The sequence below is a fragment of the Choristoneura fumiferana genome, chromosome 8, assembly GCF_025370935.1.
Source record: "Choristoneura fumiferana chromosome 8, NRCan_CFum_1, whole genome shotgun sequence".
NCBI lineage: Eukaryota > Metazoa > Arthropoda > Insecta > Lepidoptera > Tortricidae > Choristoneura > Choristoneura fumiferana.
In genome coordinates this window covers 13,248,255-13,266,328 of record NC_133479.1, presented here as the reverse complement: position 1 = coordinate 13,266,328, position 18,074 = coordinate 13,248,255, and the positions used below count along the sequence as shown (strand labels likewise).

The 18,074-nt window shown below is 35.8% G+C and overlaps 1 protein-coding gene across 1 annotated transcript; it reads left to right on the top strand.

Annotated features, from left to right (window-relative positions):
• Positions 1 to 3,500: 3,500 nt before the first annotated feature.
• On the top strand, positions 3,501 to 13,790 carry LOC141430567 (macrophage mannose receptor 1-like). The gene is made up of 8 exons (XM_074091337.1): positions 3,501 to 3,974; positions 4,138 to 4,245; positions 6,573 to 6,713; positions 7,049 to 7,255; positions 8,171 to 8,428; positions 9,259 to 9,456; positions 12,488 to 12,745; positions 13,286 to 13,790. The coding sequence occupies exons 1-8, from the start codon at positions 3,929 to 3,931 to the stop codon at positions 13,471 to 13,473; spliced, it is 1,404 nt and encodes a 467-aa protein (XP_073947438.1). The 5' UTR covers positions 3,501 to 3,928; the 3' UTR covers positions 13,474 to 13,790.
• Positions 13,791 to 18,074: the final 4,284 nt, after the last annotated feature.

Sequence of the window (18,074 nt, the reverse complement as noted above, 5' to 3'; positions counted from 1 at the left end):
ATACATTACACACTAATTTATTTTATAGGGAAAAAATTACGTACTATTTAATATTTAATATTTGTTGGAATCATCGCTGGATACTGCATTTCAAGAGGCAGGTGGGTCTGCAGGTGGTAGGACCTTGTGCAAGGTCCGCCCGGATTGCTACCACCATCTTGCTCGCTAATCCTGCCTTGAAGCAGCAGTGCTTGCACTGTTGTGTTTCGGCGTGGAGAGTAAGACAGCCGGTGAAATTACTGGCACGTGAGGTATCCCATCTTAGGCCTTTAGGTTGGCAATGCGTCTGCAATACCCCTGGTGTTGCAGATGTTTATAGGCGGTGGTGATCTTTTACCATCAGGAGACCCACTTTCTCGTTTGCCATCCAGTCGTATAAAAAAATAAAAGAAAAATTACTGTCACGAGTCTGCGATAGTCGACACACAGACTTTAAGCCACGACAAGGCACGTGGAAGCTCCAAGTTCTTTTAATTGGTGCAATCCCTCGCGTTCAACAGATAAATTACGGAACAATTTCAAACTGCTACAACTAAAACAATAGTGTTCTATGTGATACGTGGTCTGAATATCGAATTTATCGTAAACATAAAAAATAAAATTGGAAAAACACAATTACAATTCAAAATCAAATATATTTTCACCTCAGCACCTCAAACAGGCAGGTTTTGCTATGGGAAATCAGTGAGCAAAATCGCATTTTGCTCACTCCGTGAGACAAAGTAACTTTTTCTTTTTTTTTAAATTCTGAGTACAGTGTTGGGTCTACTCACTAAATTCTAAATATTTGAACTTTACTTTGATCTGTCATTTCACTTCAAAACGAAAAAAGCGAGAGATAGGATCAAATGTGTTGATTACAATCTTAAATTAAATTTGTTATTAAAAATACATCGATACCTAATAAATTGCATATGTAAATTTTCCCGACCTTTTGACAAAGTATGCAACTTCGTTGCACGAAAGCCGCTTCTTTTGTTTTTTTTTTTAAAAGAATTCCGTATACCGCCTCTACAGTTGGATTAAATATTTGTTAAATTGAATGAATTTGTAACCAATCTGTAATAGAAATCTTAATAAAATCATATTTAAAGGTTTAATAACAGTTATAATAAATTATACGTAAATTGTTCAACCTTTTTAATGACCCCAAGAGGAGGCTTTTTGCAGTATTAAAAAATAAGTATGACATATTTTACAAGAAGTTCTAAGCTCAAATTACAATGCATGTTATGAGTATGAGATTTGTATTGTACCTACTGGACACTTTTTTAGGGTTTTAAGTGTGATTATTATATTTTTTTCTTAATAATCGGATTATATTTAAAAAAAATGTTTTTTTTTTGTAAACAGGTAGGTATAATATGTGGTTTTATTTTTATGTAACATTTAAATTATGTTCTCGCTGCTGAGGTGAAAAATTGGCAAACGAAAAACCAAAGTTTTTTTGCATCTCGTGTGTTTGAATCCCATGCTGCTCTCAGGATTCTAACCTAGAATCACTCGCTCACGCTCGTGATTCAATTATAGAATCCTTCGCTTAGTCGGGATCCAAAATCAACACTCGCAACAAAAAAATAACTTTGCTCTCTTGTTGCACAAATAACTATTATTTGCATTGAACGGGTTAACATCAAGGTCTTATAATATATATTTATAGCGCCATTCAGCCATTTCTGGCGTACAAAATATGAAGCATTGCAATTATGTAAATTGTTTTCCTTGTAAGACTATGTCAATTCATTTATTAATGTCAAAAAAAACATTTCTAGAATAATAAATGGAAATAAAAAACACTAATCGTAAATCTGATAATACATCATATTTTATTTTTTCCGTATATTTAAGTTAAACGTTTGCGTGCTTATGTGCTTATAGTTCTATCATAAATTTATAAATAGGTATAGCCGGACCAAAATCCCTGTATATCAAATGCATTGTGTTAAAAAATATACCGTTAAATGGGGGTGAGAAGGGACTGCGGGGGCAGTAGGGATAGAACTAATAGGTATTTTGTCTTTTCTCTTGCTACTTAGAATTTCTTGTTTGGAGAGACGGATTGGGTGTAACTGCCTTTTCGGCGAAATATGTTTCGCCAAATTTCACTTAGCAACCAACCTTTCGCCAAAGTTTCATTTGGCATACTAATATTTGGCATAACTTTACTTCGCATTTTTTTTATTTCGCAACATTTTTACACTGCAAAATTTTGCTTCATCACACATTTATGTGGTAATTAATTATGTAGCAAATGATTGGCTTAGGCAAATAACAAATTGTCAAATAACATTTGGGCAATTTTTTACATTGCAAAGTTATACTTGTGTTATTAAGTTATGTGTGCGAGCAAGCGAAGCGAGCGAGCAAGACGGTTCGGAGCAGAAGCGACTTGGATAGTTTAGGTTCAGAAGGCTAAGGCGGGAGCGAAGCGGATCGTAGCTCCCGCCTTAGCCTTCGATGTTAGGTTGTTTTATAGTAGCCAGGATAAATGACACTAGAAAAGTAGGTTGGATGCCATTCAATAAGTTACCACATAAATGTGTGATGAAGTAAAATTTTGCAATGTAAAAATGTTGCGAAATAAAAAAAATGCGAAGTAAAGTTATGCCAAATATTAGTTTGCCAAATGAAACTTTGGCGAAAGGTTGGTTGCTAAGTGAAATTTGGCGAAACATATTTCGCCGAAAAGGCAGTACACCGAGAGTGACATTGGCTACTTCTTATCCCGGAAAAATGCAAAGTTCCCGAGGGAACAGCGCGCAATAACCGAATTCCACGCGGACAAAGCCGCGAGCAAAAGCTAGTTGAAATATAAATTATAATAAATAAATTGAAATAAAATGCAGTCACTTTTTTTTAACATCACGATCATAAGTTTCCCTCTGTTACAAATTAAATTTGTTAAATTGGTTACAAAATGCTTATCGGTGACCTTTGTATCTACGGGTATTCCCGCAACAAGAAATAATATTATCTACTAGCTTTTGCCCGCGGCTTCGTCCGCGTGGAATTCGGTTATCGTGCGCTGTTCCTTCGGGAACTGTGTATTTTTCCGGGATAAAAAGTAGCCTATGTCACTCTCTGGCACATAAACTATCTCTATGCCAAAAATCACGTCAATCCGTCGATCAGTTTCAACGTGAAAGACGAACAAACATACAAACACACACACTTTCACATTTATAATATTTGTATGGATATGGATGAACCATGTATGTATGTATGTAAACTCTTTATTGTACAAAAGAAAATTAACAAAATACAACTGACAAACTTTAAGATACTTGTACAAAGGCGGACTTATCCCTTTAAGGGATCTCTACCAGTCAACCTTTGAGTGGATGAGAGGAGAGGAGCAATACGTTAGGGTCCGACAAAGGGTGAGTTTTAGAGTTAAAATAATGGAAGCTACTATACAGTGCTTTAAACAATATAATACATAAACTACAATATAAATAAATAAACTACTATACATATATGTAACCATTTGGGTCACTTAAGTATTAAATAGTAGGTGCGAGTAACTCTGTCATTATTAGTATTTCACATGATATCGTTACCTAAAGTGTTGAAGAAACAAAATAATTTGCCACATACGACGTACCTAAATGAAAAAAAAAAAAGCTTAAATCGCTAAAACCACTATAATTGGCTTCTATGCGGTATTTCAGTCCCGAAGATGCTTTAAAAATACCTTTAATATATTTTTGATAAAAGAAAAGAGGCTTGGATGATAGCTGGGCTATAAAATAATTTTATGTGTAAATAGTTTTATGTGTGTATTTTATTTAATAATTATGTTAAGTGTGTTGTGCCTACTCCGATAACCTTCCTTTATCAAAGGTATATAATATGCTTTTGTAAAATCCGCCTACTTAGTAATAATTCAATAGTCCTGGAAGCAAGTCTGTAAGGAAATTAGAAAATCATGTTAAATAATATTTTTTTACTGCTCTTCTTCGTTTTTGTGGCAGGTTACTATGTTTTTTTTTTGCGTTTGGTATTATTTATTGCAAGCAAGACATTTTTAACTTCATTTAATGTACTTTTTCAGATTTTACTATTAATAGTACGAACGATTGTCTCAAAGTAAATTATTGTTATCATTAACCTAAAATTGACAACGATTGCTTTCAGAGACTACGAGAGATACATATGAACATGTACCTTCAGTAGGAGGTTACATAAAAGTGCACAGAATCCCTGCTAATTGGCAGGAGGCCCAATTGAGATGTCAGTTAGAAGGTATGTACTTTATCAATATAAATATTTTCGTACCAAGCACCAAACATGTGTATGTACTTGATACCATTAAATTATATACTGTACATAATATTTTATGTCGTAAAAGGTACGACGTAAATTGTTTTAGTACGGTGTTCACTTTTAATTGGTACCATCTTAGGTACAGTTAGCTGCGTTAATGTCTACTACAGCGAGCGTGCAAAATGATACGTATCAGACGGTTCACTCGAATGTTCTTTCGAGTACATCCTTCATTTTTCTTTTATTCCATGTTCACACGGCTTAGCTAGAATGACGTAAATAAGAATTTTAAAGAGTCACAATTTAAATGGGTCCCGACTGTTGAACTTTAAGTTGGCTACTTAACAAAAGTTCAAGCCCACTAGACTTGTTTTCTTCTTTTTAGTATTTTTTAAGGCAGTCGGGTTTTTGATTTTTTAATTTACTGCTGTGAAAATGGTAGATTTAAACTATTATAACCCATATATATTTAGAATGGGCTAATTATTAGCTTTCATTTGATACCCCACTCGATAGGTTTGAATAAAATACATTTTTTGAAAACTTACAATTTGGCGCCAAAATTCCGCCATTTTGGTTTTTCAAGAATTTGATGTACCCAGTGTCACTTGCGTCATCAATACGAATCCAATGACGTATAATTTATCAAAATCGGGTTAGCCGTTGAGTAGTTACAATAGGACATAGGAATAGACATACATACATACTTACATACATACGCGTCAAACACATCTCGCCTTCTTCGCAGTCAGGTAAAAATAACATTCATTCGTTTTGGTATAAAGGCGTTTTTCTATAATTCTTATATACTTGTATTCGTTAACTTTGTGGTTCCAAAGGCATTGGTATTTTTTTATAATTCTCCAAAAACAGCAACTTATTTTGTTCGTTCCACTTGAACACCATTTTGCCGCGACGTTTGACTTGACGTTCGTCTGCTACAGGGTTCGAGACGAAATTCTCTCTGTCTTCAGACTGTTCATTTTTCGTTCATCCGAGTGGGTTCGTTCATAAACGAATTCATTCGGCACTTTTGTTTCACTTTGTGTTTAGAGGTGACATTTCCAGTGAAAGATGCCGAAGGAAAGACAGAAACTAACGAAAAATTACCCGACTGACACCCCCTTTACCGGCTCTAGAAATAGAGACGTATCAGATACTTATGCACGCTTTTTAGGGTTCCGGAGCCAAAATGGCAAAAATGGAAACCTTATAGTTTCACCATGTCTGTCTGTCTGTCTGTCCGTCCGCGGCTTTGCTCAGGGACTATCAATGCTAGAAAGCTGTAATTTTGCACGGATATATGTGTAAACTATGCCGACAAAAAAGTACAATTAAAAATTGTAGCGGAGAGGCGGGGGAATGAAGTAAAGATACGCAATCTTAGTACAAGAGACTAGGTATAATTAAATTATAGAGATTACACATTTACTACATGCGGTACAATACTGGACGCGAGTACTACTGGGGGGGTGGAGAGATTCGTGAACCAGCAATGTATTAACTCTGGATTAATGACACTAAGACGACTCAACTATAGGGTGAGAGCGTATAGCGTGCACGACCGAGTTCCTACCTCTGACAACAAACAATTTCTTTGGTCCGTATATAAACACTCGCCGGCGGACAAGCGTTAGCGAGTTTGAACCTACAGCCAGCGCCATCTGTTGGTTGCCCGCGCAGGTTGAACTATGCAATTTCGCTGCTAGCGCAATCTGGCGGCGTATGGTGTTACAAAATTAAAAAAAAATTTTTTTAGGGTACCTCCCATAGACGTAAAGTGGGGGTGATTTTTTTTTCTCATCCAACCCTATAGTGTGGGGTATCGTTGGATAGGTCTTATAAAACCATTAGGGATTTTCAAAGACGATTTATCGATTCAATGATAATAATATGTTTGTATATCAAATTTCAATAAAAACTATAACGGCTAAGTTTGCTTGAGAATTATTAGTAGTTTAGGAGTAAAAAGCTGCCTAAGGTATAAAATATACCTAAACTTGGAAATTCCATATAAAATACGAAATTCTTAGAAAAATATTACTTAATTTTTTCGTAATAGCGTCGGAACCTTATTTTGTGCATCACACGCACACGCTCTTGGCCGGTTTTTTTGTGTCAGATATTGATGCACTGGTGACATAGCACGGAAAAAAAACAATTGTACGCGGAAAAACTCAATGAAAATCAAAAATCATATTTTCATTCACTTTCTAGAAAAACAGTAACATTGAAAAAAATATAGGTACTTGAAAACTTAATTATTTTGAAGTTTTATAATTATTTAATTACTTTTTTCTCTGCAGGCGGTATTTTAGCATCACCCGAGAGTAAAAACATGTTTGCTGCTATGTTAAAAATAATGACTAATAGACAAATATTCAAAGTCCCTGTGTATACAGGGATCCACGCTACATTCTCAAAGGGCGATTATACGACAATAACAGGTATTGTAAAGAAAAAGTTTTCTTAACAGCACTGATGGACTCAAAATAGATGTAAAAAAACCCTATGCGACCAAGTTGCAATTATTATTTTTTGTAATGTTATCAGGTTATTGTTCTTATTTAATGATTTGCTTGTTTGGGTTTATGATCAACTTTTTTGTTTCATTACCCTATAATGAGAAGTTCCGATGTTCCGATGGACTTATTACGGTAGGAAATTACGTCACAAGTCTTTAATGTTATGTTATTGCATCTTAAAACAGTGGCAGGGGCTTGAGTTTTTCCTGTAAAATCACCTTATAACCACATTTACAATATAACTAAACTATCCATAGGTACTCCTCTATCGGAACTCGACGTGGAATGGATGCAAGGTGAACCAGACAATCTTAACAAAGAAGAGGATTGCCTGGTGATGTATTCATCGGGACGGTTGGCTGATGTTAAGTGCACTAATGATTATCCCTTTATTTGTCACAAATCGCCAGAAATGATGAACGCTCATAAGTGTAGCTACTCGCAGGACGGCATTGAAAGTAGTGGTAAGTTCTGGCATGACTCTGTTATCTGGCCCCAATTTAATAAAAGTTTCACAATTTTACATAATTCAAACAACGAAAATACAAACTGAAACATGGATGCACACAAAAGACCCAAAAAAAGAGACCAGCGCTGGGAATCAAACCCAGGTCCTCAGCATTCCGTGCTGCGTGCTATGACCCTTACACCACCACTGGACAGGAGTCTAGACACAAATTTCTCCCATGCACCACACATTGCAGCCTGCTTTTTTCCTTTTTTAGCCACTTAAGCAGCGACACTAGCGACATCTATGTTTTAGCTCTCATCGGGAGACGAGAACACTCCTTCGGAACTAACCGCTCACCTGGACAAGAGATGTCGCTATTAAGCAATCAAATTGAGATTGATTTTTGAAGTCTTTTTGTATTTTTTGTTTCAACTCCAAATTCTCAGCGCTGGTCTCTTTTTCTGTTTTTTCAGTGCATCCATGTTTCAGTTTGTATTTTCGTTGTATTTTACGAGATAACCGTAATAGTAACAATTCCAAAAACCAATCATAATTCGCACATTCAGCTTCTCTTATCCCTTGGAGTGGCAAGCGTCCGGGTCCCGGAATAAAAGTGTCAATTATGTAAAATTGTAGGACTTGTAACTTATATTAAACAGAGGCCTGGTATTATTTGTGGTATTTTGTGTCAGAAACCATAATTGACTTGACACTTGAATCAATCTAAAGCTTTCATATTGCTATCCCCCAAGTAGGAAGGGTTAAAGCCCTTCTTTTAATCTCGGCATCTCTATCTTCTCGTGGACACGACCATGACAAAGGCCTACACGAAACGTTCAGGTAAATTTAATATCTATGTAAATACAAGTGTTATGATTATTTTCACTTGATTAACATGACATAAAGATTAACAGATTTTTTTTTTCAGATTACGTTCTGTATAATAAAACTTTAAGTTGCTATAAGTTCCATAAGGAAGGCCGCTTTTGGTCTGATGCCTTCAGAACTTGTATGGCAGAAGACGCTTACCTTGCCATCATCAATAGCGAAGATGAATCACAGTTCTTAAAGGAACTGTTCGCTCAAAACGCACCTGAAGACATTCCTAGTAATTTCGTCAAGAATTCCGCAAGCATTGGCTTCAGAAGATCGGAAAACGATCATGAATCGTTTGTTACAATTCACGGCAAGTACCTAATGCATTAGTGCAAAACTTTGATTTATTATCATCATGCATACAGTTCATAATTAACGCCTTGGCGTCGGAATTCTGGATGCCATGAGCAGGCGTTTTTATACTGCGTACGCCTCTGAGAAATTCGGAATGTTATTGTCCCGTTAATAAATGATTACATTTTTATAATTTATGACAGTAAACTAAAAAAAAGTACTTTTCACACCTCTCATTCAAAAAAGTAACTTTTCCTCCCTGACGAGAGGGATCAAAGTGCAACTTTTCTCTTAAAGGCTTTTTTAAGTGTTTTTTTGCAAATTCAATTTTTTTAAGTTTATACGCCATTTTCTATGCTGCTTGATCTTTAATTATATTTTGTTTTTTTTTCAAGTTTCTACATGCTCGGTGTGAAAAGTTGTATGAGTCACTCGAGAGCAAAATAATTTTCATCTTGGGCGTTAACACTTGAATCCTTCACTACGCTCAAGGTTATTGCTCCCTTGAGACACAAAAAAATATTTCACAACAAATTTCAAAAAACATTTACAATCTAGTTAACACTTGAATCCCTCATTACGCTCAGGAGTCTACGTTAGAATCCCTCACATTGCTCAGGATTCTATTGTAGAATCCTTCGCTTCATTCTGAATGCAATGTACCGCCTTCGCCCTAAATACAACATTTTGCTCCCTTCTGACATAAATAACTATTGCTCACCTGCGGCAAATTGCTCAGTGGCAAAACAAAATTGGCAAATTGATTTGTCACCGGCCACACCTGAGCAAAGTTGCTTTTAGTTCATTGATATGCACGATTGATATTAAATTGTTTAAATATACCAGGGCAATCCTTGGCTGAAGCTGGATTTAGTACATTTCAAGCAGGCGAGCCAAATAATGCTGGCAAAAATGAGTCATGTGGGTCCGTGTGGAGAACTGGCTTACTAAATGACTACAACTGTCATAAACGTGTAGTGTTCATTTGTGAAAAACCCTTACCGAACGCTCACTCGTGTAGTTATCCGGAAGACGATAATAGTGGTAAGTTCATACGTAAATCTTATATCTCGTAGTAGCTCCAATATTCTGTGCTAATTAATTACTCTTAACTTTGTGTCCATTTAAGTATTAATTTTAAATTTAAATCAAATTATGAAGAATGGATATTCAAACTCAGTATTAGTTCACATAATATTAAAAGGTACTACGCATAACGGAGTATAACTTTTATACCGTAAATTAAGCACGATTATGGGATGTAGGTGGATAGTCGACGAAGCCTCGCTAAGCGGAGCTCCTTTTTCTATGTGATTTAGCTCTTCTTACCCGATTAAATACTAAACTTACCTATAACCTGGATAAGTTCTTATACTACCCTAACTACCCTTCTGTAGATACGAAATAGTTTTCATTTGTACTGAATTTTGTGTTTAAGGAACTACTAGTTATGCGTCTTAAAGTTCAAAACTTTATGTGAATTCATATTAGGCATTTTTATGCCTGTTAATTATTTTATACTTCTTTCATTCTTAATAAGCATAATATGCCAGATCAACGTTATAGATGACATATATACGGTTAGAACTAGAGCGGTATCCAAACGCCTTCGAACCTCTAATTTTTCAAGATGAAGAAGGTGAAGAAGACTAGTTCAGATGGTGAGCGAATTTGTGATATGTTCAATAGCCACTTCCAGTCAGTTTTTGAGAAACCTAATAATAACTTGCTATCTGATGAGATATTTAAAGTCCCAGCCGCTGAACCACTTTTTGACTTAGGGTGTATTGAAATTAACTCTCAGATTGTCTTAAAATACTTAAAATCAGTTAATATACATAAAGGCGCAGGTCCAGACGGCATACACCCTCTCTTAGTGAAAAACTGTAGCAATTCTCTGGCTGCACCAATTACTTTACTATTCAAAAAATCTTTAAGAGAAGGCTGTGTTCCCAAATTATGGAAGCAAGCATGGATCACCCCTATTCCATAAGGAGTGGTCAGCCGGGATATAGAAAAATATCGTCCGATCTCAAAATTATGTGTTTTTCCAAAATTATTAGAGAAAATCGTTACCGATCAGTTATTCGAAGTCACCCGTCGACATATTAATCCTGCTCAACATGGTTTCTTCAGAGGTCGGTCTGTCGATAGTAATTTGTTAATCTTCACTAACGATATCTCCAGCGCCATGGATGATGGATACAGCGTTGACGCTATTAATACTGACTTTTCTAAGGCATTTGATAAAATTTGTCATTATACTTTGCTGCTTAAGCTGTGGAAAATTGGTATACATGGCGATCTTTTCAGATGGATAAAGTCCTATATTGAAAACCGAACCCAATCTGTGGTTCTGTTGGATTATCAGTCCCAATGGAAATCAATCAGCTCAGGAGTTCCGCAGGGTTCCCACTTAGGTCCTTTACTTTTTACGTTTTACGTCAACGACATAACTAAATACATTAAGAACTCTAATATATTACTTTACTCAGACGATACAAAAATTTACAGAGACATTAAAGATACCAGTGATTGTGAAAAGTTACAAGAGGACCATGACAGTTTAGTTAACTTTTGCAATAGCAATAACTTATTTCTAAATCTAGATAAGTGTCACGTGATCACGTTCTCAAGAAAGAGTAGTGTAATAAGTTATACTTACAGATTAACAGGTATGACTTTGGACAGAGTCACAAAAATCCGTGACCTTGGCGTTATCATGGACAGCAAACTATCATTTTATCCCACAAATAGACAAAATGTTAGCTAAATCTTATGGACAACTGGGTTTTATTTTACGTGTAAGTAAACCATTTAAGAATCCTCTAACATACAAAATTATTTACAATTGCTTTGTCCGAAGTCACATAGAATTTGCTTGGTCGGTGTGGAAACCTTATTATAATGTTCACATAAGTAGGATTGAGAGACTGCAGAAAATTTTTATGAGGTCATTGGCTTTTAGGACTGGAATACAGTATACAGGTTACATACATACCTGCAGCCATTTCAGAGTACAGACGCTCAGTGATCGCCGAGACTCAACTGACTCTGTTCTTCTTTTCAAAATAATTAATTCAAAACTCGACGCCCCGACACTATTACACAAAATAAATTTCAGAGTTCCCCGCAGGTGAGAGCGCCAGTGTCGTAAAAGAGATCTCTTTTCTATACCTCGAAGTAGGACATGTTATGCTAGAAATATGTTTATTAGGCGTGCGTGTGGCATTTTTAATAATAGTGAAAAACTGGTGGACGTTGATATTTTTGATTGTTCACTTGAGATGCTGAAGAAGGCTTTCAAGTAACCAGGCTTTAGGCTAGTTATAATATTAATTTATATTTTAAACTAATTGTTTTCAGCTTTCCTGTCTAGTTTCACTTGCAGGGAAGTGACAACATAACAAATCTGGACTTGTTTTATTTTTATGTTTGTTAGGTACCTATCAAAATTCTATTATTATCATTTCTTTCTTTGTAATAGCTGTCTGCTATCATAAACCTTTAAGGAAACTATAGGTCTAGATTGTGTTAATTTAAGTCTGCTCATAATTATGTATAAGACTGTTTGTTTCTTATCAATAAATAAATAAAATAAAGAAGCGTTTTAATAATAGGACAATCACTATTATGCGAATTAAGGGAAAGTCACAAAAAACACTATAGTTTCATTACATTAGTTTTTATTAAATTTTTGTTTAATTATTACTGGACATATTAAAAATGTTTAGTAAATCAAATACTTATTTATTTGCTAAGCATTTTTAATTTACAAAAACAGAAAATGATCACCAGAAAGCATTTAAGTACTTGAAACTAGGTGCAATCAAAAATGTTACATCCCACCCTTTTTACTTTATCATTAATTATTTTTTTATTTCACAAAACAAGACTAACATCGAATCCCTTTTTTAAATTCCCATGTTTCGAGCTTCTCATAGTCACGACTTTTACAATATTTAACCAAGGCCTGGGAAATACGTAGGTACAGGAAAATTTTATAGCATAAAAATGCAATCGTTCAGTTACATTTCATTTTATTGTAAATCATGTAAAATTTTATTGTTTCCAGATTACGTTCTATCAAATAAAACCGGGAGTTGCTATAAGTTCCATAAGGAGGGTCTCTTTTGGCCTGATGCCTATGAAACATGTCAGAAGGAAGACGCTAACCTGGCCATTATCAACAGCGAAGCTGAATCACAGGTTCTAAAAGAACTGTTTGCTCAAAACCCACCACAAGACATTCCTGGTGATTTCTTTAAGGGATCTGCAAGCATTGGCTTCAAAAGATCGGTTAATAATGAAGAGTCGTTTGTTACAATTGATGGTAAGTATTGCTTCGCACGTATTTAATAAATAATGTCGAAAATGACTCTTATTTTACCTCTTAAGCAACTTCTGTCTCACTCACTTACTCATATTTTGTATAAAGAGTTTTAAATCCTATTTTTGAACTTTTCCGTGTACATTTTCAAACATGTTCTTTCATACCTTTTCCTGGCAATTACTTACACAAAAAAAAAACTCACCAAATAGTTGCGGTCATTCTGAAGTGATGCACGAACATTCAATTAATTTTTATTTATACAGAAAATTATAGATAAAACAAAGAAGAATATAAAATTTTTATATAAGTAGATTTTTAATTTCAATTTAACACGTAAAGCTTTTCTTGCAATGAGTTAGCATCGCACTGCAACACCGTAGTGCTATCAGCCGTGAATAAGTGACATCATCATCCCAGCCTATATACGTCCCACTGCTGGGCACAGGCCTCCTCTCAGAACAAGAGGGCTTGGGCCATAGTTCCCACGCGGGCCCAGTGCGGATTGGGAATAAATGACATAATTGTATTTAAATATTTCAGGTCAATCCTTGACTGAAGCTGGATTTACTACGTTTAGCGATGGCGAGCCAAGTAAAAAAGGCAACAATGAAAAGTGCGGATCTGTGATGAGAGATGGCTTACTCAATGATCATAACTGTAAAGAACGCGTAGCATTTATTTGCGAAAAACGTGTTGTACCAAAATTCGATTTGCGATCAAATTATTAAGAGAGTAGACAGGCCAACACAGTGTATTTATAGCCTAACATAAAACTACAGCTACAAAAATATAGTGTCACGATCACTGTACCAGTAAATAAATATCTTGCAAACATTATCGGATGCATAATGTCGTAGTTTATCGTACAATAGTTCAAGTAACTATATTGCTATACTTGATGGGGTCACTGCCGTGCCCCCAGATAATAATATTATTATAATTTCTATTTACCTATTTTAATGTTGACGTATTATATCTTTAATATGTATATGTGTGCCACATGTAAATATGTTTATCTCGAATATAAATAAAGAAAATAATTACAGTTCTTTCTTTTACTTGGGTAGCTACGGTTTCTTTTCGTTTCTAAATGATACGTGGGCCCGTAGACAATGTTGTAAAAGTTTATTTATATATTTTTTTTATATTATTTTGCGGCTTCGATGCACTTATGCATTGGTCTAAACCAGTTTACTAATAATCTGCAAGGCACTTGGGTAATAATAAAAGCTTTGGTCGAAAAACTCAGAGTTGCCTAAACAACAATGGAGTGAAAATTGGTTGGGGTTACGAAGAGGGCCAGATATATAGGGCCGGCAGTGGCAGATGGACGGCAAAGCTCAAATGGCAATGAGCAAGACATGCAGCCCAAATAATCATTTATTCAGAAAGTTCTCGAATGGCGTACGCGAAACGGAAGACGAAGCGTGGGCAGGCCTCACACTAGGTGTACTGTACCCTTAGTGTAGGTTTTCGGTTACAAAGTTCGTCTCGATCGCGTTCACGTTAAATCTCAATTTATATGGAAACACGAACAGCGCCTCTAGCGGAACGTTTGCGATGTTCGTGTTTTTATACAAATTGAGACTTTAACGCGAACGCGATCGAGACGTATTTTGTGACCGGAAAAATACACTAAGGGTACTGATGTACTGATGACATCGTGAGAATCGCGGGTAACCGCTGCATGCAAGTGGCGAGTTGTCGTTCATTGTGGCGTTCTAAGGGGGAGGCCTTTTTTCAGCAGTGGACCTCTTCTGGCTGATGATGATGATGATGTCCAGATTTTTTTTTGATTGAAGGCCATGGGAACCAAAAAGACCACTTGGTAGACCACAGTAAAGGTGGCAGGAAGAAAGAAGATAGTAGGCAGAAACTTAAGTTTCACTGCCCAACACAATAATTATAGGAGGCTAAAGATCTCGACCCACTATATCGTATCATGCTAATACCGTTATAGGAACGTGTCAATAACGGAATGTTAAACGTATGCATGACACGCGACGGCGACGGTTGGTTACGAAACGTGCTAGTGGGCTCAACTCTAACAACAACACACACCTACCACCTACAACAACAACTAACAACTGGTAGTGTACGGTTGTGTTACTCTGAAGATGAGCTCTGGTTGAGTTCGAAACGCGTCAGTGTGGTGTGTGGTGGTGGTGATAGATGGGTTTGTGTGATTTGTGTGTGTTTTTACAGTGTAGAGGTGGAGGAACCGCATGAACACGCATATTTTGCATAAGCTTATAGCTATCGTAAGGTCGCGGGTGAGCAAGGAAATTATTTTAGTTCATTGATATGGACCTCCACAAAGTAACGCATGATTCAATAAACTATGATAAATCTAACGATTCCTTATAATGTTTAAGCTGCAAAGAGGACCAAAGAAATAGACATGCATAAATACAGACTCACATACATACACTTGGAATCATAACCCTCCTTCGAGCAGTCGGGTAAAGATAGCCAAAGATTTACTACACCTTAAGTATGTTGGTAGAGAGTTCTACAACCAAATAGAATAGACAATTGTTAAAGAGTAGGCATTAAGAGTTGGAAAAGGGTACAATTAGAAGAAAGTTTTGAGAGTAACGAACAAAAATAAACACAACGAACAGATTCACTCTTTGCCGTAGCTAGCAACGAAAATCGTTGGCTACGGACTCGTAATTTAAAAAAAATTAAAATACAAGATGTCTCCTCACTTGCTTAGTATAAACATATTAGTATATTAACATGCAAAATGGTTATAGAATTAACTTAAAACATTAATGTGTTAGGTCACTGTTCTTATCTTGGGTTATTCCCGCGATAGCTATTTCACGAGATAATGCCTCTTTGAACCGTATTTTTAGGGTTCCATCGTCAGCAAGGAATCCTTATATAATAGTTTTGCTGGGTCATCTGTTTGTGTGTAAGCGGTTTAGCTTTGAATCTACTATTGGTAGAAAGGTATAATTTGATTCTATTTAATCTCATTGAAATTGTTCCGAAAATGTTAAAAAAAGCAAAAATAATTTGCTTCACATAATAAACAGAAAAACTGAAAACAGTTGTTTCAACTACCTTATTCAAAAATACCTTCATTTCATTGATCCCATTAACTACATTCATATATTATTGTCGCTCCCTATTTTGGCTATGTGCACGATATCAGCGCCACCTAGCATCCGCAACATTGTTGGCTCTAAGGCGACATTGTGACAAAAATCAAACCTAGGACCTATTAATTTATAATACAAAATTACCGTGATACCGTGATTTGGCTGGCCAAAAGGTTGTGATTCATTTTTGGTTATGAAAATTAAATGTCAGGGTTTGTTTACTTCATGTTTAGTTGTACTTTTAATGTAAACAAAAAGATAAAGCTACTTTAATTGTTTCTTTGAATAATAGTAAGTAAACATATATAATACGTTAACTTACGGAATATAGTTCACTAAAACACCCCTAGACAGCTATTAGTAGGTAGTTAACTCGCATCTTACTGTGAAAATTTCAAATGTGATAAAATAATATTTTGTATTAATTTAAAAAGCACCACAAAAATCTTTATAAAAAAAATAGAGGAAAACATTTGACTTTGGCATTGTACGGAACCCTCTCCACGCGAGTTCAACTCGCACTTAACCGGTTTTTTTATTAGAAATCCTGTATTTTAGAAATCTTTTGCTGTGTTCTTTGTTTAATGTTTGGTGCAATAAAAAACTTATGGTGTAAGTCGCTAAGTCATTAAATTTATGAGTTTAGTACCTACACATATTTATTTTATTCTAATATTATATTGCGCACCTATTCTAAAAATGATGTGTTTAAAGAAATTTGAATCGTTCCAGCTAATTTCGAGTAACTGGAGAACAAACAAAAAAGTATATTTCGACGAACTGAGAACATTATTTTTCAGTGAAACCAGTTAACCCTTTAATGCACAGCACATTATTTTTTTAATTTTTAACAGTTTAAGTAAAAAACCGGGTTATTTAGGATACAAAGAGGCCTAAAAAAATACAAAAAAAAATCTAATATCCATATTTGTGGAAATAACGTATGTTGTTTTTAAACCACAATGCCCAACTTTCACCAAAACAAGATTTGTTCTTAAGTGTTGTTTAAAAACCACAGCGTGCAAGGTACGAGTAAAACAATTGATATTAAAAAAGAACAAAAACTTTAATTAATTACATGAAAATTATAAAAACAGTTTTTTTTGGGGGTAAAACACAGCCGCAGCTGGCATTTGACACACTGTATCTTCGTGTAGCCACCTACACAATATTTACATCTGCCTTGAATACCTGTAAATCCAGGAAAATGTCCAATATTGTCGTATCTGACACCGATTGGAGGTCTTGGGGCTGCAGGAGTCCGGATTTCAGGCTGGGGTACGTTAAAATGCTGGTTGATATTTTTCGTCCTGTTCTTTTTCAGTAGTTCAGCGGCAATTTGCAATCTGAACTTTTTCAGTGGAATCTTTTTCGTGGCTGTATTCCTTCTATATAATAACCAAGCGTTATTGACACATATATCCAGTATTTGTCCAAATATTTAATATGGCCATGTACCATCGTTTTGTCTTCATATTCGAGCGATAAAGTGCAACAAGCATATCCGCCAAGTCAACGCCGCCCATGTGTACGTTGTATTGCTTGACAATCTGGGGACAGTCTACATTCACTTTAGTCTTGGCGTCTTTGCAATAGCGTTGTATGGTTTCAACGGGATGAGAATCCACGAATGAACTAGCCAACGTGACGACTTTGTTGTCATGCCATTTGACAATAGCTAACCGATTTTTTTGGCAAACCACCTGCTTGCTTGTGCCTCTCTTCGTTTTCGAAAACTGCTTGTCAGTAGGGAATTTCTCTTGACAACCTCGAAGCCGATTATTTCGGATAGTACCAAGGCTGAAAATTCCCAACTCTTGACGTAAGTAGCGAATCAGTTCCAATGACGTAAAAAAATTGTCAAAATATACGATCGATGGCTTCGTCGTAATGGTTTTACTGAGTGCCAACACCACTTTAGCTCCGAGGCCTAAACTGCCTTCGTAGTCATTGAATGCATAAAACCGAAAGGTGTCTTCCCCAGCATATGGCAAAAAGTCGTAAACGATACCTGAAACACCCGCTCTTACAAACATTTTAAAGCCCCATTTTTTCGGTTTTTTGGGCATGTATTGCCGTCTACTGCCTGCTCTGGTTCCCTTATAGGGAATCATCATTTCGTCGATGCTATAACGACCTTCTTCCTCAATCTTTAGGCAATTTTGACGCACTTGTTCCAATAGAGGTCGTATTTTAAAAAACCGGTCCTCATTGGTGTC

Excerpts from the sequence above, each read along its gene's own strand:
- LOC141430567 (XM_074091337.1), top strand. The coding sequence starts at position 3,929 with ATGTTAAATAATATTTTTTTACTGCTCTTCTTCGTTTTTGTGGCAG. Across the intron at positions 7,256-8,170 it reads GGACGGCATTGAAAGTAGTG|ATTACGTTCTGTATAATAAA; the intron begins GTAAGTTCTGGC and ends TTTTTTTTTCAG. Across the intron at positions 9,457-12,487 it reads TCCGGAAGACGATAATAGTG|ATTACGTTCTATCAAATAAA; the intron begins GTAAGTTCATAC and ends TATTGTTTCCAG.